Genomic DNA, 18058 nt, shown 5'->3' with positions numbered 1-18058 from the left:
AAAAAAAAAAAAAAAAAAAAGAATATTTGTAGCCACTTTATTCAAGATAGCAAAATACCGTAAATAATCTAGGTGTTTGTTAACTGGAGACTGACCAAGTAGACTACTATTCAGCAATAAAAAGGAACAAACTGCTGGTTTATGTAACAAAATGGATGAATCTCAAAAACATTATACTGAGTGAAAGAAGCCAGATACAAAATAGTACATACCATGTGATTTTCATTATATGAAGTTGTAGAGTAGACAAATCAGATCTCTGGTGAAAAAAAATCAGTTTAGTGGTTGGGTTTCCAGTAGGGATGGATGTGGGAATTACCTGGGAAGGGGTATGAGAGAACTTTCTGGGGGTGATGATAACATTCTGTATCTTGATAAGGATTGGTGTCAAACACATTTGTCAAAATTCATCAAATGGTACACACAAGATTTGTGCATTTCATTTTATGTAAATTCTACGATTCACATATGAAATTTACATAAAACAGTTAAAGTACCACACACAAAATATTGAACTCTAGCTAATGATGTGCATGCTAAAGTGTTCAGGGGTGAAATGCACTGATGTGAAATGTCTGCTACTTTGAAATGCATTTAAAAAGAAAAACTTGAATTCATGGATGGATAGAGGGATGGATAGATAGATATACATTGTGATAATGAATGACAACATTTGCTAAAGATAGCAAATGTTGGGCTTCCCTGGTGGCGCAGTGGTTGCGCGTCCGCCTGCCGATGCAGGGGAACCGGGTTCGCGCCCCGGTCTGGGAGGATCCCACATGCCGCGGAGCGGCTGGGACCGTGAGCCATGGCCGCTGAGCCTGCGCGTCCGGAGCCTGTGCTCCACAACGGGAGAGGCCACAACAGAGGAAGGCCCGCATACCACAAAAAAAAAAAAGATAGCAAATGTTAATTGTAAAATTTAGTTGATAGGTATATGGTGTTCATGATATAATTCTTTTAACTTTTCTGTACATTTGAAAGTTTTTATGATAAAATATTAGGAAAGGGAAAAGAATAAATTGCAGGGAGACAAGAATGGAAGCACATGTGAGAGATAATGATTAGGTAGTGACAGTGGAGATGGAAAGGAACGAAGAGATTTAAGATAGTTTCAGAGGCAGAATCTACGCGTCTGCCTATGGATTGGATGTGCGTAGTAACAGAAAGGAATCAAGGATGATTTCTGGGTTTCTGGCCTTATCTGCTGGGTGGTTAGTGCTATTACTGAGAAGAATAATAGGTTTGCTGGGGAAATATAAAGTTCTATTTTAGGGAATTCACTGGCGGTCCAGTGGTTAGGCCTCTGCGCTTCCACTGCAGGCGGCCTGGGTTTGGGGAACTAAGATCCCCGCAAGCCTCGCGGCCAAAAAAAAAAAATTTTTTTTTCCATTTTGGCTATGTTAAAGAAGTTTCCCCCTCCCCGCCAAGTGTAGATGTCAAGCAGGCAGTTGGACTCTTGAATTTGGAGGAAAAGCCTTGCCTGTAAATATGAATTTGAGAATTGGCAGGATAGAGATGGTATTTAAAGCCATGACAATGGGGCTTCCCTGGTGGCGCAGGGGTGGAGAATCCGCCTGTCAATGCAGGCGACACGGGTTCGAGCCCTGGTCCGGGAAGATCCCACATGCCGCGGAGCAACTAAGCCCGTGCGCCACAACTACTGAGCCTGCACTCTAGAGTCCGTGAGCCACAACTACTGAGCTCACACGCCTAGAGCCCGTGCTCCGCAACAGGAGAAGCCACCGCAATAAGAAGCCCGCGCACTGCAACAAAGAGTAGCCCCCGCTCGCCGCAACTAGAGAAAGCCCGCGCACAGCAACGAAGACCCAACACAGCCAAAAATAAAATAAATAAAATAAATAAGTTTATTTAAAAATATATAAATAAATAAAGCCATGAAAATGGTTGACGTAACCTAGGGAGCTAGTAGACAAATAAAATTTTCAGAACTGAATTCTGAGGACTTTCAACATTTAGAGATTGGGCAGAAAAATGAAGAGACAGTAAAGGAGATTGAGGAGGGCCTGCGATGTTGGAGGAAAACCAGTTGATTGTGGCATCACAGGTATAAAATCTGTAACTACTACAGGCAAGGATTTTCCATTCTTTTTTTTTCCAGGAAGTTGCTCATAACTTCTTCATAATTTTATATGAATAAACATGAATGTGAAAGATAACTTTTGATAAAGATTATTTTAAGTTGGGTGAAACCCTTAGGAAGTGATCATTATTTTTTACACATTTCTGTATTTTAAAAATATATATATATTTATTTATTTTGCCTGCTCCGGGTCTTAGTTACCACATGTGGGATCTTCGTTGCTGCATGTTTAGTTGCGGCATGTTTAGTTGCAGCATGAGGACTTCTTAGTTGTGGCCTGCAGGTGGGATCTAGTCCCCCCACCAGGGATCAAACCTGGGCCCCCTGCATTGGGAGCTCAGAGTCTTACCCACTGGACCACCAGGGAAGTACCACATTTCTGTATATTTTAAATATTCTGTAGCATATTATTATTTTTAACATCTTTATTGGAGTATAATAGCTTTACAATGGTGTGTTAGTTTCTGCTTTATAACGTTGTTCATGACCTTTTTTATTTTTTTCGTAGATTCCATATATATGTGTTAGCATACGGTATTTGTTTTTCTCTTTCTGACTTACTTCACTCTGTATGACAGACTCTAGGTCCATCCACCTCACTACAAATAACTCAATTTCGTTCCTTTTTATGGCTGAGTAATATTCCATTGTATATATGTGCCACATCTTCTTTATCCATTCATCTGTTGATGGACACTTAGGTTGCTTCCATGTCCTGGCTATCGTAAATAGAGCTGCAATGAACATTTTGGTACATGACTCTTTTTGAATTATGGTTTTCTCAGGGTATATGCCCAGTAGTGGGATTGCTGGGTCGTATGGTAGTTCTATTTGTAGCACAATATTTTTAAAGGTGGTTTTTAATATTCTGTGTATGTAAAAAAATTGATTTTTAATTCAAAAAACTAAAAGCGAAAGGAAAGTGAATAGGAGTTGAAATTGGATATAGCCTTGAAAAAAATTCTTTAAAGAAGTTTTCCTCGGGAGGGTGGCCAAGAGAGAAAAGGTTCCATCAAGGTAACATCATTTCAAGATGAGAAATACCGGGACACATTACAAGCCAGGGCGCGATCCAATAATGAGGGCCAGATTGATGATAGTAGAGAATGAGGGAATAACAGAAGAAGTAATGCCCTTGAGAATGCAAGAGGCCTTGGGATCCCAAGTAGAAGTAGAGGGATTGCCCATTGATAGGAGGAACGCTTTGTCCACTGCTGAAAAAAGTGGAAAGAGGTTATAAAACAGGGAGGAGATATTAGTGGTTTTGTAGATTTAGTCATGGCATGATGAGGAAGTTCTTTTCTGACAGCTTCCATTTTCTCAGTTGAGCCAGAAAAAAAGGAGGAGCGGTTGTTTTCCAAAGAGTGAAAAATTCCGGAAGCTAACAAGGGACGCCTTGGTTTGGGCAACTGCAGTTTTGTTCATACTAAGTGCGTGTGTCAGACATGGGTCGGCGTGTCGAGAGAGACGGAGGGAGGGGAAGGGGGAGGGGGAGAGACAGAGACAGAGAGACAGAGGAGCCGGAGCACTTAGTCTGGGCCAGATTACGAAGACTCCCTGTTTTCCAAACCCTAAGGCAAAGGAGCAAAAAAGCGCCTTACGCGCAGGGCGCCGGAGGGACTGCCCGCGCAGGTCACTTGGGACCTCGGCTGGTCGGCGCATGCGCGCGGCGCCACGCGGCCTCGCGCTCCTTTTTCCCCCCCGTGTGTTGCTCCGGGTTCCCCTGATTTCATCTGGCGGCAGTTTGAGGTCTCTGCGCTCGGGATGGAGCAGGTGGACGAACTGGAGCTGCTAATGGAGAAGAGTTGCGGAGATAAGGCTGCGCCGCCGGCGGAGCTGTGAGCGGAGCGGGGGGAGGGTCTGGGAACAACGCGGGAGATTTGAAAAGAAGGGAGCGGGAGAGGCGGCACCCGCGCCTCCGCGGACCGGGGCTGGGGCAGAGTGACCGGGCTCAGGTTCCGGGGCGCCCGACTTGCCTCCGGAGCTGGGATCTGTTTACCAGGGTTCTCTTTGGGGCCAAGCCCGGGCCAGAGCTTGAATACTCTCCCTCACCCAGCAGTTCATTCTTAACCTTGATATCACCACTTTCCTGAATTTGGGGAGTCCTAGCCACCTTAAATGTCTTCATAAAAGGAAATTTCAACTGCTAGATGCTCTTCTTGATGTTTATTTGGAGAAAGTTATCCCAGGGAGAAATCTGTACCCTCAGAGCGGCGTAAATGGTCGGGGAAATTGACCCTCAAGCATAGTGTAGAATTGTCAGTAGTAATGATATTGAGGCTAATTATTGTTGACGGATCTTTGCGCTTTGAGTTTTGATCAGCAGTACCTTTTGGGAGATCCTTAAAGCGTCCCAGCTGACCTTGGGAAATTCATGGCCTGAGGCTACGTGGGGTAGGTGAATGAGGAATATAACCTAGGTGGGTTACAAAGGTTGGGTGACCAAGACAGTTTTAGGGTAAAGTTTTAGGGTAATAACTGGAGAGATAATGACTTTGGACTGTCACTGATAAAGACTGCAGTCAAACTGGAAAGATTTAAGAGGGACTTAATGTTTTCTAGAGGAGAGATTAGAGTATTTTGCAGTTTTCAGGCGGCTAGGATCGTGGATAAAAGAATTGTGAAATCGACTTGCCCATTATAAATAAGAAATTTCTGAGTTACTCTATGAAGGAATGGTTAAGGTGACAGGTATTAATCTTGCTTTCTCTACAAAGCATAGGCTAGTTGATCCCCAATGAGGTTTTATAGAATGATTTCCTGCATTAAATAGTAGGTTGGACTAGGTGATTTCTAAGTACTCTCCTAATTGAAAGATTAATATAATATTGAAGCTCACAGTAGAAGTTCCAGCAAACCACCCACACTATATTTTTCCATAACAAACATCTTTTATTTACAAAAGGATAGTGTCCTAGACATTTCCTTTCACTTTTACTTTGGGAAGGTTTGCACCAGTGGTAGGAATTTGTGTCTAATATTTTTCAATTTACCATTTGTCCTCACAATCATAGATGTCCCAAAGAGCTCCTCATAGAGCTTATATTTGGAAAAATCCATATCATAAGCATGTTTTAATGGCATTGCTTCTGGGAAGTTTTTATAATAGGAATTCTGCTATGCCCTTGCTCTCTCTCTCTTTACCTCTTTTAGCCAATGGTCTTGTGATAAGCTTTCCGGAAGAAACAAACCTAGAAAACTAGAAGGTTGGTTTGTAGGTAAAAGAGATTGGATGGCTTCTTTTTTCATGCTTGTGCTACAGTAGTTTTGTATGTGTATGCTTTAGATTTCAGAAGAAGAAGGTGGAAGCTTCCTTTTCTAAAGCAGTTCTGAGCCGAGGAACGGATAACCGGTACCTGGTATTAGCAGTCAATATTGTACAGAATGAAGAAGGAAACCATGAAAAGCACCTAATCATCACTGCTTCGCAGTCACTAGAATGTAAAGAACTGTGTATCCTTAGGAATGACTGGTAATTTTTGTGTGACTTTGGGCGTTGATCTGGCAGAGTCTTAAGGGTGCCATCTTACAAACTATCACATGGGCTTGTGTGGCTGTTGCAATAATTTAATTGTTAATAAAGAGAGTAGATATGAACATGAATTAATTCTGCATAAAGATTGTACCTATTACACCAGCATCTCAAGTCCCTTATTCCAAAACTTGATTGTTATTGTCATTTGAAAATCAAGTACAAGGGGATTTATTAAATCACTACTTCCTATTTCCCAGTGCTTTCTGGGACTGCAGCTTAAACCTCATTTAGTTCTCACTAAGAGGAAAACTAATCACAGCATAAGAACATCCTTAGACTCTAGCTGTTGCTTCTCAAGCAGTGTGTGGTATGTGAGGGATGAAGGGGAGATGCAGAGAAGGTGGAGGTCTAACTTCGTCTAGGCTGCAAGTTGGATGTTTTGAACTAGATAAATATGATTTTGTTCTTGGTACATTGTGTTTGGCTTCATACTTCAAGGCTTATAGAAGCTGTAGGTATAAGTCTTAAGAATGAGAGAATTATTATTAGAACAACCTCATCCATAATTGAAGCTATGCCCTGTTAATAATTTGATAGCTTTTGCAGTAGATAATGCAAGACCCAGAAATTTAGAAATACTTATTTCTTTACATAAGATACCCAGTTATTTGTTTATTTTTAAAAAATATTTATTTATTTGGCTGCGCTGGGTCTTAATTGTGGCACGCGGGATGTTTGTTGCCGTGTGTGGGCTCTTAGTTGCGGTATGCGGGATCTAGTTCCCTGACCAGGAATCGAACCCGGGCCCCCTGCATTGGGAGCACGGAGTCTTAACCACTGGTCCACCAGGGAAGTCCCTCCAGTTATTTTTTTAAATTATTTTTATTATTATTATTATTTTTGCAGTACGCGGGCCTCTCACTGTTGTGGCCTCCGGTTGCGGAGCGCAGGCTCCGGACGCGCAGGCTCAGCGGCCATGGCTCACGGGCCTAGCCGCTCCACGGCATGTGGGATCTTCCCGGACTGGGGCACGAACCCGCGTCCTCTGCATCGGCAGGTGGACTCCCAACCACTACGCCAACAGGGAAGCCCCTCCTCCAGTTATTTTTGAAGCCTCCTTAATATGTTTAAATGTAGGAATCTAAACTATGTATACTTTAATTTTGCTTTATTTTTAGGTGCTCTGTACGAGTAGAGCCAGGGGACATCATTCATTTGGAGGGAGACTGCATATCCGATACTTGGATAATAGATGAAGATTTTGGATATTTGATTCTGTATCCAGACATGCTGATTTCTGGCACAAGCATAGCCAGTAGTATTCGATGCATGAGAAGAGCTGTCCTGAGTGAAACATTTAAGGTGAACAATATTATCAGCCAGTGTTTCCACAGGGTCTTCAGAGTTTACAGAGCACTTTTACACTCTTACTTAATCCTCCCAACAATCCTGTGAAGTAGATGGTATTAATCAGCTGCATTTTACTGATGGGGAAAATCAGGAAGTTAAGTGACTTGCCCAAAGTTACTGTAGCTAGTTAGTGGCAGTGTTGGGGTTCAAGGCCAGGTGCCCTAAGATCCTTTGAATCTTATTCAACATTTTGTAAAATAATTAATTCTAATAATAATATAATTAAGTGATAAAAATTTTAATTTAATATATCTGGGCATTTCCAAACTTGGCTTCATGTGATTCCCAGTGAACTAAAAGTAAATGTGAGAGTCTCTTTTAAAAACATTATTATGGAAAATTTCAAACATATGCGAAGAGATGATTATAATAAACTCCCATGTACCCATTTTGCTGTTCCCAGACATTGTATTATTTTGCAACTAAATGAAAGCTGAGGATTTAAAAAAATATATAAACACAGTATCTTTATCATACACAATAAAATGAACAGTAATTCCTTAAATTAATCTAATAGTTTTATCTCTAATGTCTTTTATCAAATATTTTTTTTTTCAGTTCATTTGTTAGCGTCAATATCCAAACAATATTACGTTTGGTTGGTATGTCTCATAGTTTCTTTTAATCTATATTCTGCCTTACACCCACTCCCTTTGTTTCAATGCCATTTCTTTTTTATTTTTTGGTTGCACTGCACGGCTTGTGGGGTCTTAGTTCTCTGACCAGGGATTGAACCCAGGCCCTCAACAGTGAGAGCATGGAGTTCTAACCACTGGACCGCCAGGGAATTCCCAATGCCATTTATTTTTGAAGAACATGAGTTTTATTTGTTAAGTTTCCTCTTCCTCCCAGGGTATTCTTTTAACTATACCATTAGTGTCTATGTATGTAGAAAACCAAAAAATACAGCTAAGGGCTTCCCTGGTGGCGCAGTGGTTAGGAATCTGCCTGCCAATGCAGGGGACAGGGGTTCAGGCCCTGGGCTGGGAGGATCCCACATGCTGTGGAGCAACTAAGCCCGTGCGCTACAACTACTGAGCCTGCGCTCTAGAGCCCTTGAGCCACAACTACTGAGTCTGCATGCCACGACTACTGAAACCCGCGTGCCTAGAGCCTGTGCTCTGCAACAAGAGAAGCCACCGCAATGAGAAGCCTGCGTACTGCAATGAAGAGTAGCCCCCGCTCGCTGCAACTAGAGAAATCCCGTGCATAGCAATGAAGACCCAATGCAGCCAAAAAAAAAAAAAAAAAAAATGCAGCTAAGCAAGAAGTAAAAGAAGGAAAAATATCTAAGTAGATTTTCTAATAGTCTTAGTTATCACTAATTTATAGTTTTTTTAAAAAAAATCAGCTTTTTTCTTCAATTGTGGGGATACTATTAACTTCTCTTTTAACAACATATTATAAAGCAGACCTGAATATTAATATTTTAAAAACCTGATTTTGAAATAATTTTAGACTCACATGGAACTTACAAAAATAGTACAGAGAGTTCCCTGTAAATTAATTTTTAAAATTCCTGATGGGTGTCTTAGTGGACTTTTTCTTGTTTTTTGATAGTTTCAAGGGGACGGTCCAGGCTAATAAAAGAGTTAATTGAAAACTACTGTTTCTTTTTGAGTGGCGAGAGTTTGTCAAAAATCTCTGTTGGGGACTTCCCTGGTGGCACAGTGGTTAAGAATCCACCTGCCAATGCAAGGGACACGGGTTCAAGCCCTGGTCTAGGCGGATCCCACATGCTGTGGAGCATCTAAGCCCGTGCGTCACAACTACTGAGCCTGCGCTCTAGAGCCTGCGAGCCACAGCTTCTGAAGCCTGTGCGCCTGGAGCCCATGCTCCGCAACAAGAGAAGTCCCCGCAACGAGGAGCGCACGTACCGCAACGAAGAGTATCCCCCACTGGCCGCAACTAGAGAAAGCCCACGCGCAGCAACGAAGACCCAACACAGACAAAAACAAACAAACAAACAAACAAATAAATAAAAATAAATTTGAAAAAAAAAAATCTCTGCTGTAGAGAATTCCCGGGCGGTCCAGTGGTTAGGACTCAGCGCTTTAACTGCCGGGGCCTGGGTTCAGTCCCTGGTTGGGGAACTAAGATCCCACAGGTGTGTGGGGCAGACAAAAAAAAAAATCTCTGCTGTAAGTTTGTTTCATGTTTGAGTATTTTACTCACATGACTTTATGATCTATGCATTTATTGACTTTTCTATGTGGGTTCATTACAAAGTGAAATTAGAGATGAATATGTTAAATATTTGAGACCACATTGAACTTTTTCATATAAGTTATTTTAATTTTTTTCAAAATGGAAATATACTGATTTGAGAAAAATAACTTGTAAAATAATTCAGGTAATTCTAAATTGAAGAAAGTGAAAGTCACCTATAATTTCACTCGCCAGAAAAAAAATTGTTTCATATTTTGGCATTTGTCTCACCAGTGTACTTTGGCTATGGTGGTTCAATAGGTTAAGTAATAAATGTACGATCACATCTCTTGATACGTTGTGAAATAAGATGTTCTTATGATTTTTGTTTTTTTTTGGGTAGAGCTCTGATCCAGCCACACGCCAAATGCTGATTGGTACGGTCCTCCATGAAGTATTTCAAAAAGCAATAAGTGATAGTTTTGCCCCAGAAAAGCTACAAGAACTTGCTTTTCAAACTGTTCAAGAAATAAGGCATCTGAAGGAAATGTAAGTAGTTACGAGAGGAACTATACAGTTTTGTTATATAACTTCTTTCCTAGCATCTATAAGGTATTTGGCTATTAGACTATTAAATATATATCAGTATAATACTAGAATGCAGATTTCAGGGTTGTAATATCCCACTGCAATTCTGCGAAGAGCTTCTGAAATTGCAGAACAGGAATTCTTTGGCTAAAAATATCTCAATATTCTCTATATGCATAATAGACTCCACAGCTGCACTCAGAGAGTGTGAACTTTTTGTTTTACTTCTAGAAACAATGTGACATCCTGAAAATTGTATGGGGTTGGGAGTCAGATGAACCTTCTTTCAAATTCTAGCTTTGCCAATTTTATGATTGAACTAGTTACTGAAAGATTCTGAAAAGGTGATAATACCTATTTTGCAGACTTTTTGTGACAATGGAGATAATGTGTGTAAACCCACAAATGGCTAGTCATTGGCGTTTTATGAGTGGCTACCTGCAGAGGGATTGGCATATTCTATTTCTTTCTTGACTCCTACTGCAGTCCATCTTTTTTTCACAGAAATTTTTTTATTAGTGGTGATTTTGCTTTCCAGACTAGTTGATACAAACCTACTTTTCCCAGATATAATTCTACATTTCACTGTTTAAATGAGAAAAATGTGTTCCATAATTCTACACTTATTTACTAATGACGTACAATCTATTGTCTTAAAAACATTTTAGAACCCTGCCCTATGTCAGGCACTGTGTTATGTGCTTTTTAGCTATCTTATATAATCTGATAGCAGCCTGTTATAAAGGAAGAAATGGAAGCCCAGAGAAGTTGTCACTTGGTCACAACCACACAGCATGGCATTCAGAATATGAATAGATATAATAAAGTTTTTGCTTAAGAGTTCTACTTATTGCTTTAGTTGCCACTTTGGTTTTCAAATTAAAAAATTTTTTTTGTCACACCCTAACCAGGATCTGTTGTGTATTGTATGGATCATTGCCCTGAAACAAAACACATCAAAACTTAGTGCCTGGGCTTCATTGGTGGTGCAGTGGTTGGGGGTCCGCCTGCCTATGCAGGGGAAGCGGGTTCGTGCCCCGCTCCGGGAGGATCCCACATGCCGCGGAGCGGCTGGGTTCGTGAGCCATGGCAGCTGAGCCTGCCCGTCCGGAGCCTGTGCTCCGCAACGGGAGAGGCCACAGCAGTGAGAGGCCCGCGTACCACAAAAAAAAAGAGAAACAATGCCTTAAAATGACAGACATCTAACCTGTTATCTCATAGTTTTTGTCAGTCAGCAATTTGGAAGTAGTTCAGCTGCGTGGCTCTGGCTCAGGGTCTCCCATGTGAGCTGCATCTGAAGGCATGACCCGGGCAGGAGCATCTGCTTCCGTGATGACTCACTCACATGTCTGTTGTGGCGAGGACTCAGTTCCTAGCTGGCTGTTGACAAGAGCCCTCAGTTTCTTGCCACATGGGCTTTTCTAGGGGCCTGGCTGATGTGTCCTGGGACACAATCTGCTTCCTTCAGATTGAAGGGTCCAAGAAAGAGAGCAGGAAGCCACAGTGCCTTTTATAACCTAGTCTCTGATTGCTACGATGTCTCTTCTGCTTTTTTTATTCATTAAGTACTCATCACTAAGTCTAGCTCTCCCTTAACGGTAGCGGAATTAGGTGCCATCTTTTGAAGGGGGTGTCAAAGGATTTGTGGACATATTTTAAACCACCACAGGTATTCAGGTATCAGGTAACCTGATCAGTCCAGAACCCAATGTGAATATAAGGATGAAAGAAAGCAAGGATTTTGAGCAGCCTTGCTCAGAATTCATGTCCTTGTATTAAACCTTGTGCATGTTATGTAATGGAATGTCGCTTACGCCCTCAGCATCTCTTATTTTTCATTAATATCTAACAGTCTTATCTGGTTTTTAAGATACGGGAGAAAGGTACCTTCATAGTCATGTAATAGGAGAGCTGATAGCTTCATCACTGTATAGGAAAGTAGAAACTTTTAAAAAATATAAGAACTATGAAGATCAGAATTTTGGTGTTTTTTTTTTGGCCGCACAGCGCGGCTTGAGGAAACTTAGTTCCCCGACCAGGGATCGAACCTGTGCCCCCTACAGTGGAAGCACAGAGTCTTAACCACTGGACCACCAGGGAAGTCCCTTTAACTTTTATTGGAGTATAGTTGCTTTACAGTGTTGTGTCAGGAATGTATTCTTAGCAGATCCTTGGGTATTATCACTGAATTATATATATATATTTTTTGAAGCATAGTTGATTTACAATGTTGTGTTAGTTTCTGGTGTATAGCAAAGTGATTCAGTTATTTATACATATACATACATATATATTCTTTTTTATTTTTTTTAAATTTTTTAATTTTTAATTTTTTATTTTTTTGCGGTACGCAGGCCTCTCACTGTTGTGGCCTCTCCCGTTGCGGAGCACAGGCTCCGGTCGCGCAGGCTCAGCGGCCATGGCTCACGGGCCCAGCCGCTCCGCGGCATGTGGGATCCTCCCAGACCGGGGCACGAACCCGCGTCCCCTGCATCGGCAGGCGGACTCTCAACCACTGCGCCACCAGGGAAGCCCTATATATTCTTTTTTTAAAAAATTAATTAATTTTTATTTTTGGCTGCGTTGGGTATTTCTTGCTGCGCCTGGGCTTTCTCTAGTTGCAGCGAGCGGGGGCTCTAGGCACACAGGCTTCAGTAGTTGTGGCACATGGGCTCAGTAGTTGTGGCTCGAGGGCTCTAGAGTGCAGGCTCAGTAGTTGTGGCACATGGGCTTAGTTGCTCCGTGACATGTGGGATCTTCCCAGACCAGAGCTGGAACCTGTGTCCCCTGCATTGGCAGGTGGATTCTTAACCACTGAGCCACCAGGGAAGTCGCTATATGTTCTTTCTCATGTTCTTTTCCATTATTGTTTATTACAGGATATTGAGTAGAGTTCCCTGTGCTATACAGTAGGACAGATACAGTTTGTATCTGCTAAATCCAAACTTCTAATTTATCTCCGCCCCCCTGCCCCCCTTTCCCCTTTGGTAATCATAAGTTTGTTTTCTATGTTTGTGAGTGTCTGTTTTCTAAATAAGTTCATTTCTATCATATTTTAGATTTCCACATATAAGTGATATCATATGATAGTTGTCTTTCTCTGACTTCACTTAGTATGGTAATCTCTCTCCATCCATTTTGCTGCATTTTTATTATTTTTTTATCATGATATCCTAAGTCATTAAGGGAAAATATGTGTTTCATTTCAGTTATGAAAATACTAATTCTCTCATGAATCTTGCCCAACCCTGTTCAAAAGGATACTTTTAAAAATTCCCAGAGCCTAAAAATAACAGATCCAAAGTTCTTTCCTGCCCTCTCTCATAGGCCCTCCTACTTTATTACAGATCTTAGAACAGATTTTTACCTGTTCATGCTCTGTTCTCTCATTATATCTATAAAAGTCTAGGCTTGAAGATGCCAAACCTTAAGTATCTCTGTAGTCTCAGGAAAGAGCAGGTGGTTACATGTCATTTTGCTGTGATTTGGCTCAAAATTTAAAAGGCAGAATTTAAATGCAGAAGACTTTAAATAACCAGTGTGGACTGGTTTGGAAACTTAGAAGAGTCCTGGTCTGTAAAAAGTAAAACACTAGGAAGAATCTGCCTAAGGAGATGGTGACAATGAAGAATGGTTCCAGGATGGTTCGCAAAGGTTATTTAGGGAAAAGATTACCCAGTTGTGCAGGGTTTTTTTTTTTAATAGTAAATTATTATTTCTAAATAGGTTATAAATTCACATGCACCGTGTGTTGTTGTAATAGTACAAGAGGGTATACAGTGATAGTAAGTCCTTTCTACCCCTGCATCCCTGGTCAGTCACTACCTAGCTCCAGAGGCAACTTCTGTTATCAGTTTCTTCTATGTCCTTCCACAGAGATTTCAGATATTTACATGTGATTGTGTGTGTGATTATTTATGTTTATATATTATTTGTTATATAAATGGTAGCATACCATACACATTATTGTATATAAATATTAAATCTTGGGAGTTCCCTGGCGGTCCAGTGGTTAGGATTCAGTGCTTTCACTGCCAGGGACCTGGGTTCAATCCCTGGTCAAGGAACTAAGATTCTACAAGTTGGGCAGCGTGGCCAAAAAAAAAGAAAACTTGGTGGTTATTCCACATTAGTACTGATTGAGCTATCTCATTTTTAATTAAGAGTGGCAAAATGTTTCATTGTATGGATGTACAATAATTTAGTTAAGAGCCCCTGGCATTTCAGTCTTTGCTTTTATTAGCAACGCTATAATAAATACCTTTGTACATTTTAATTTTAATAGCTGTGCAGGCATATATCTGGGCTCAATACTTAGAAGTGGAATTGTTGGACCAGAGGATATTTACATTTAAACATTTAAAAAATCTTTAAAAAAAATTTTTTTATTGAAGTATAGTTGATTTACAATGTTGTATTATTTTCTGCTGTACAGCAGAGTGACTCAGTTATACATATCTATATTTTTTTATATCCTTTTCCATTATGGTTTATCACAGGATATCGAATATAGTGCTATACAGTTGGACCTTGTTGTTTATCCATTTTATAAGAGCTTACGTCAACCTCCCACTCCATCCTTCCCCCAACCCACTCCCCTTGGCAACCACAAGTCTATTCTCTATGTCTGTGAGTTTGTTTCTGTTTTGTAGAGAGGTTCATTTATGTCATAATTTAGATTCCACATATAAGTGATATCGTATGGCATTTGTCTTTCTCTTTCTGATTTACCTCTCTTAGTATGATAATCTCTAGTTGCATCCATGTTGCCGCAAATGGCATTTCATTCTTTTTTATGGCTGAGTAGTATTCCATTGTATATATGTACCACATCTTTATCCATTCATCTGTCGATGGACATTTAGGTTGTTTTCATGTCTTGGCTATTGTGAGTAGTGCTGCTATGAACATAGGGGTGTATCTTTTTGTTAAAAAATCTTTTTATTTGAAAATAATTTTAAATTTAGAGAAAAGTTGCAAGAATAGTACAAAGAACATCCATACACTCTTTACTCAGATTTACCTGTTGTGTGTGTGTTTTTCTAAACTGCTTGAGATTAAGTTGTATGTGTGTTTTTTTGACCTTTAAATACTTAAATGTGTATTTCCTAAGAATAAGGATTTTCTCTTATGTAACCACAGAACAGTTATCAACTTCAGGAAATTTAACATTGTTATAATACTTGTGTCTGATCTACTGTGCACATTTCAGTTTTGTCCAGTAACGTTCTTTGCAGCAATTTTTTCCTTCCAGGACAGGATCCGGTCTGGGTACATTTAAAGTTTTGATATATATTGTCAAATTGCTCTATGTAGACATTGTCCTGTTTCTTTCTTCCATTCATTGTTTTCCAGTTTTGTTGAGATATCATTGACATATAACATTGTATTAGTTTAAGGTATACAACTTAATGATTTAATATGTGTGTATATTGCAAATTCATTTTGTATTTCTGTAGGCAATATATGGGTCCTTGTTTCCCCCACGTCCTCACCTATATCATCTTTCCAACACTGGAAGTTTTCCAGATTTCAGACAACCTTTTTCAGACAAACACCTTTTGCCTATGTGGGCTGATTGTGTTTCTGTAGGTCATTCGGGGCACTTTGGCGTCAGCAATTGCTCCCTGGTTTGAGATACTTCACCTTTGCCTTCAACCTGAAGTTTCTTTTGTGTTCAGGACAAGCAATCTTGGCAGAGCTAGGATTGCTAATTTTGTCTTCCCTGCTGAACTGGCTCTCCTAGAGGACTGATAGGGCTCTGCTTTCTTAGTTCTGGTAAGCCAGAGGTAGCAGAAACCTAGGAAAGTAGGAGCTTATTAAATTTGGTATTAGAAATGTTACAGAGTTATTTTATGGTAAATTTGTAGTATTCTGGAGTCTCAGATTTTGATGAATATGTTATTGAATATTGTGCTATCTTCAGAAGGTGAGAAAAATGGTAAGTTGTGTTTTTTGAAAGGAGTTTGCAGATTGTTGGAGGCTATACCAGTACTCAGGTGAACTCAGGCCTGCAGGGAGAAAATTATGGCATTAAATTATTAAAACACAGTGTAGAAGGGAGCATAGGGGTTAAGAACTTAGGTTCCCAAGCTAGAGCTGTGTGTCCTTTGGAAGTAACTTCTGAGCTTCAGTTTCCTTAGCTCTAAAGTGGGTGACAATAATAGTATCTCATAGAGATATAATGAGGGTTGAAAGTGTTCATGTTAAGCACCTAGAATAGTATGTGGCCTAGAGTCAGCATTATATGAGTATTCACTGTTATTATCTTCATACCTTATTGAGTTCTTATCATAAGCCAAGTATTAATACTTTACATAGGCTGTTTTACTTAATCGTCAAACTGACTGTGGGGTAGTTATCAACTCACCTTACAGATGAGGAAACTGAGGCTCAGTTAACAGTGAATCGCCCAAAGTTACACATCTAATAAAGAGTTAGGATTCAAACCTAGGTGTGATCTGACAGAAACACGTGTGCTCTTAACACCCCAGAGTAGTTATTAAGATTGTGATGCTTAAACATGCAGAAGGAGCTGGGAGAACCATCCTGGGAAGGGGACAGCAGTTTTCAAAACTCTTTGGTCCCAGGACCATGTTACACTAAAAAAGTTATTGAGGACCCTGAGGAGCTTTTGTTTATGTGGGTTATATCTATAGATAATTACTGTACTAGAAATGAAAACTGAGACAATTTTAAAATGTTTATTGGTTAATTTGAAAATAACAATAACAGTCCATTCCATGTTAACATAAATAACAGTCTAATGAAAAATAACTGTTTTTGAAAAAAAATGTGATGAGACAAGTGGCATTGTTTTACATTTTTGCAGATGTTTTAATTTTATGACTTAATACAAGATACCTGTATATATAAAATAGATAACTAATAAGGACCTACTATACAGCACAGGGAACTCTCCTCAATACTCTGTAATGGCCTATATGGATAGGCCATTGGATATGGATAGAGTGGATATATGTATATGTATAACTGATTCACTTTGCTGTACACCTGAAACTAACACAACATTGTAAATCAACTATACTCCAATTAAAAAAAAAAAGACATCTGGTTTCTTATATCTGCTTCTTCATTCTCTATATTGCTATATTGTATGTGTGTATGTGGACTCAGAAATCTCCACTGTGTACTCGTGAGAAAACAAGAGCAAAAAAGGCAAATAATGTTGTAGTATTATTATGACATAGTTTTGACCTTGTGGGCACCCTGAAAAACTGAGACTAGATTCTGGTAGTCTTTGCTGACTTCTGACTTAAGGTTAACTTTCCTATAGATTGTCCTTTGATTCGGTAAGGCTGATGTGACTTTTCTGTTCCTACAGTCTTTTTTCCTCTTTTACTTTTCTACTTTCCATTGCTGGGTTTCAGGAGCAACATCTTCTACGGTTTCTTTTTTATCCCCAAAGTGTAACTGGGACCTATTAGACCTGAGAAGATAGGAGTTGGAGCAGATCTGAAATTTGATGTCATGTCACTGTTATTTGGATTTTTTGTGTGTGGTAAAATACACATAGCATTAAAAATCACAATCTTAACCACTTTTAAGGGCACAGTTAAGTGACATTAAGTACATTGACATTGTTGTGCCAACATTACCATCATCCACCTCCAGAACTTTATCTTCCCAGACTGAAACTTTATATCCATTAAACAACTTCCCTCAGTCCCTGGCAGTCACCATTCTTTCTGTCTCTATGAATTTGACTATTCTAGGTCCCTCACGTAAGCGGTCATGCAGTATTTGTCCTTTTGTTGTTGGCTTCTTTAGTCTAATGTCCTCAAGGTTCATCTATGTTGTAGCATGTATCAGAATTTCCTTCCTTTCCAAGACTGAATAATATTCCATTGTATATACCAAATTTTATTTATCCATTCATTAGTTGATGGGCACTTGGGTTGCTTATTTGAATGTTTTTTTCCTTGTTTACTTTTTTCATATTTAAGCTTTCATGTTTAATATCTCTTACTTTGGTAGGTACCGCCTAAATCTGAATCAAGATGAAATAAAACAAGAAGTAAAGGAGTACCTTCCTTCATTTTCTAAATGGGCTGGAGATTTCATGCATAAACATACTTCAACTGACTTCCCTCAGATGCAGCTCTCTCTGTAAGGAACCCATTTTGTTTGTATGATGTTCATATCTTTAGACCAGGATCTTATTCAAGATGTTGAATTAAAGCTTTTTAGAGGTCAAGTTATGACAACTAGCCTTTTTGTTTGCTTACTTTATAAATTGCAGTCCTGAGTATAATTCTTGGACAAAAAAAATAATCTAATGAATAGAAAATTCTATTATCACTATAGTAAAA

General features: G+C 39.7%; 1 protein-coding gene across 2 annotated transcripts in view; it reads left to right on the top strand.

The window, feature by feature from the left end:
• Window positions 1–18058, top strand: part of LOC102988942 (solute carrier family 25 member 16) — a 74745-nt gene that overhangs the window by 42108 nt on the left and 14579 nt on the right. For both annotated transcript variants that reach the window (XM_024132084.3, XM_055080954.1), the window contains exons 9-12: window positions 5391–5576; window positions 6758–6941; window positions 9541–9686; window positions 17724–17855. In XM_024132084.3, the coding sequence (XP_023987852.1) occupies window positions 5391–5576; window positions 6758–6941; window positions 9541–9686; window positions 17724–17855 (648 nt within the window). The remainder of the gene's footprint in view (window positions 1–5390; window positions 5577–6757; window positions 6942–9540; window positions 9687–17723; window positions 17856–18058) is intronic.

Source organism: Physeter macrocephalus, chromosome 20 (assembly GCF_002837175.3).
Source record: "Physeter macrocephalus isolate SW-GA chromosome 20, ASM283717v5, whole genome shotgun sequence".
NCBI classification, from domain to species: domain Eukaryota; kingdom Metazoa; phylum Chordata; class Mammalia; order Artiodactyla; family Physeteridae; genus Physeter; species Physeter macrocephalus.
This window is presented reverse-complemented; position numbering and strand designations above follow the sequence as displayed.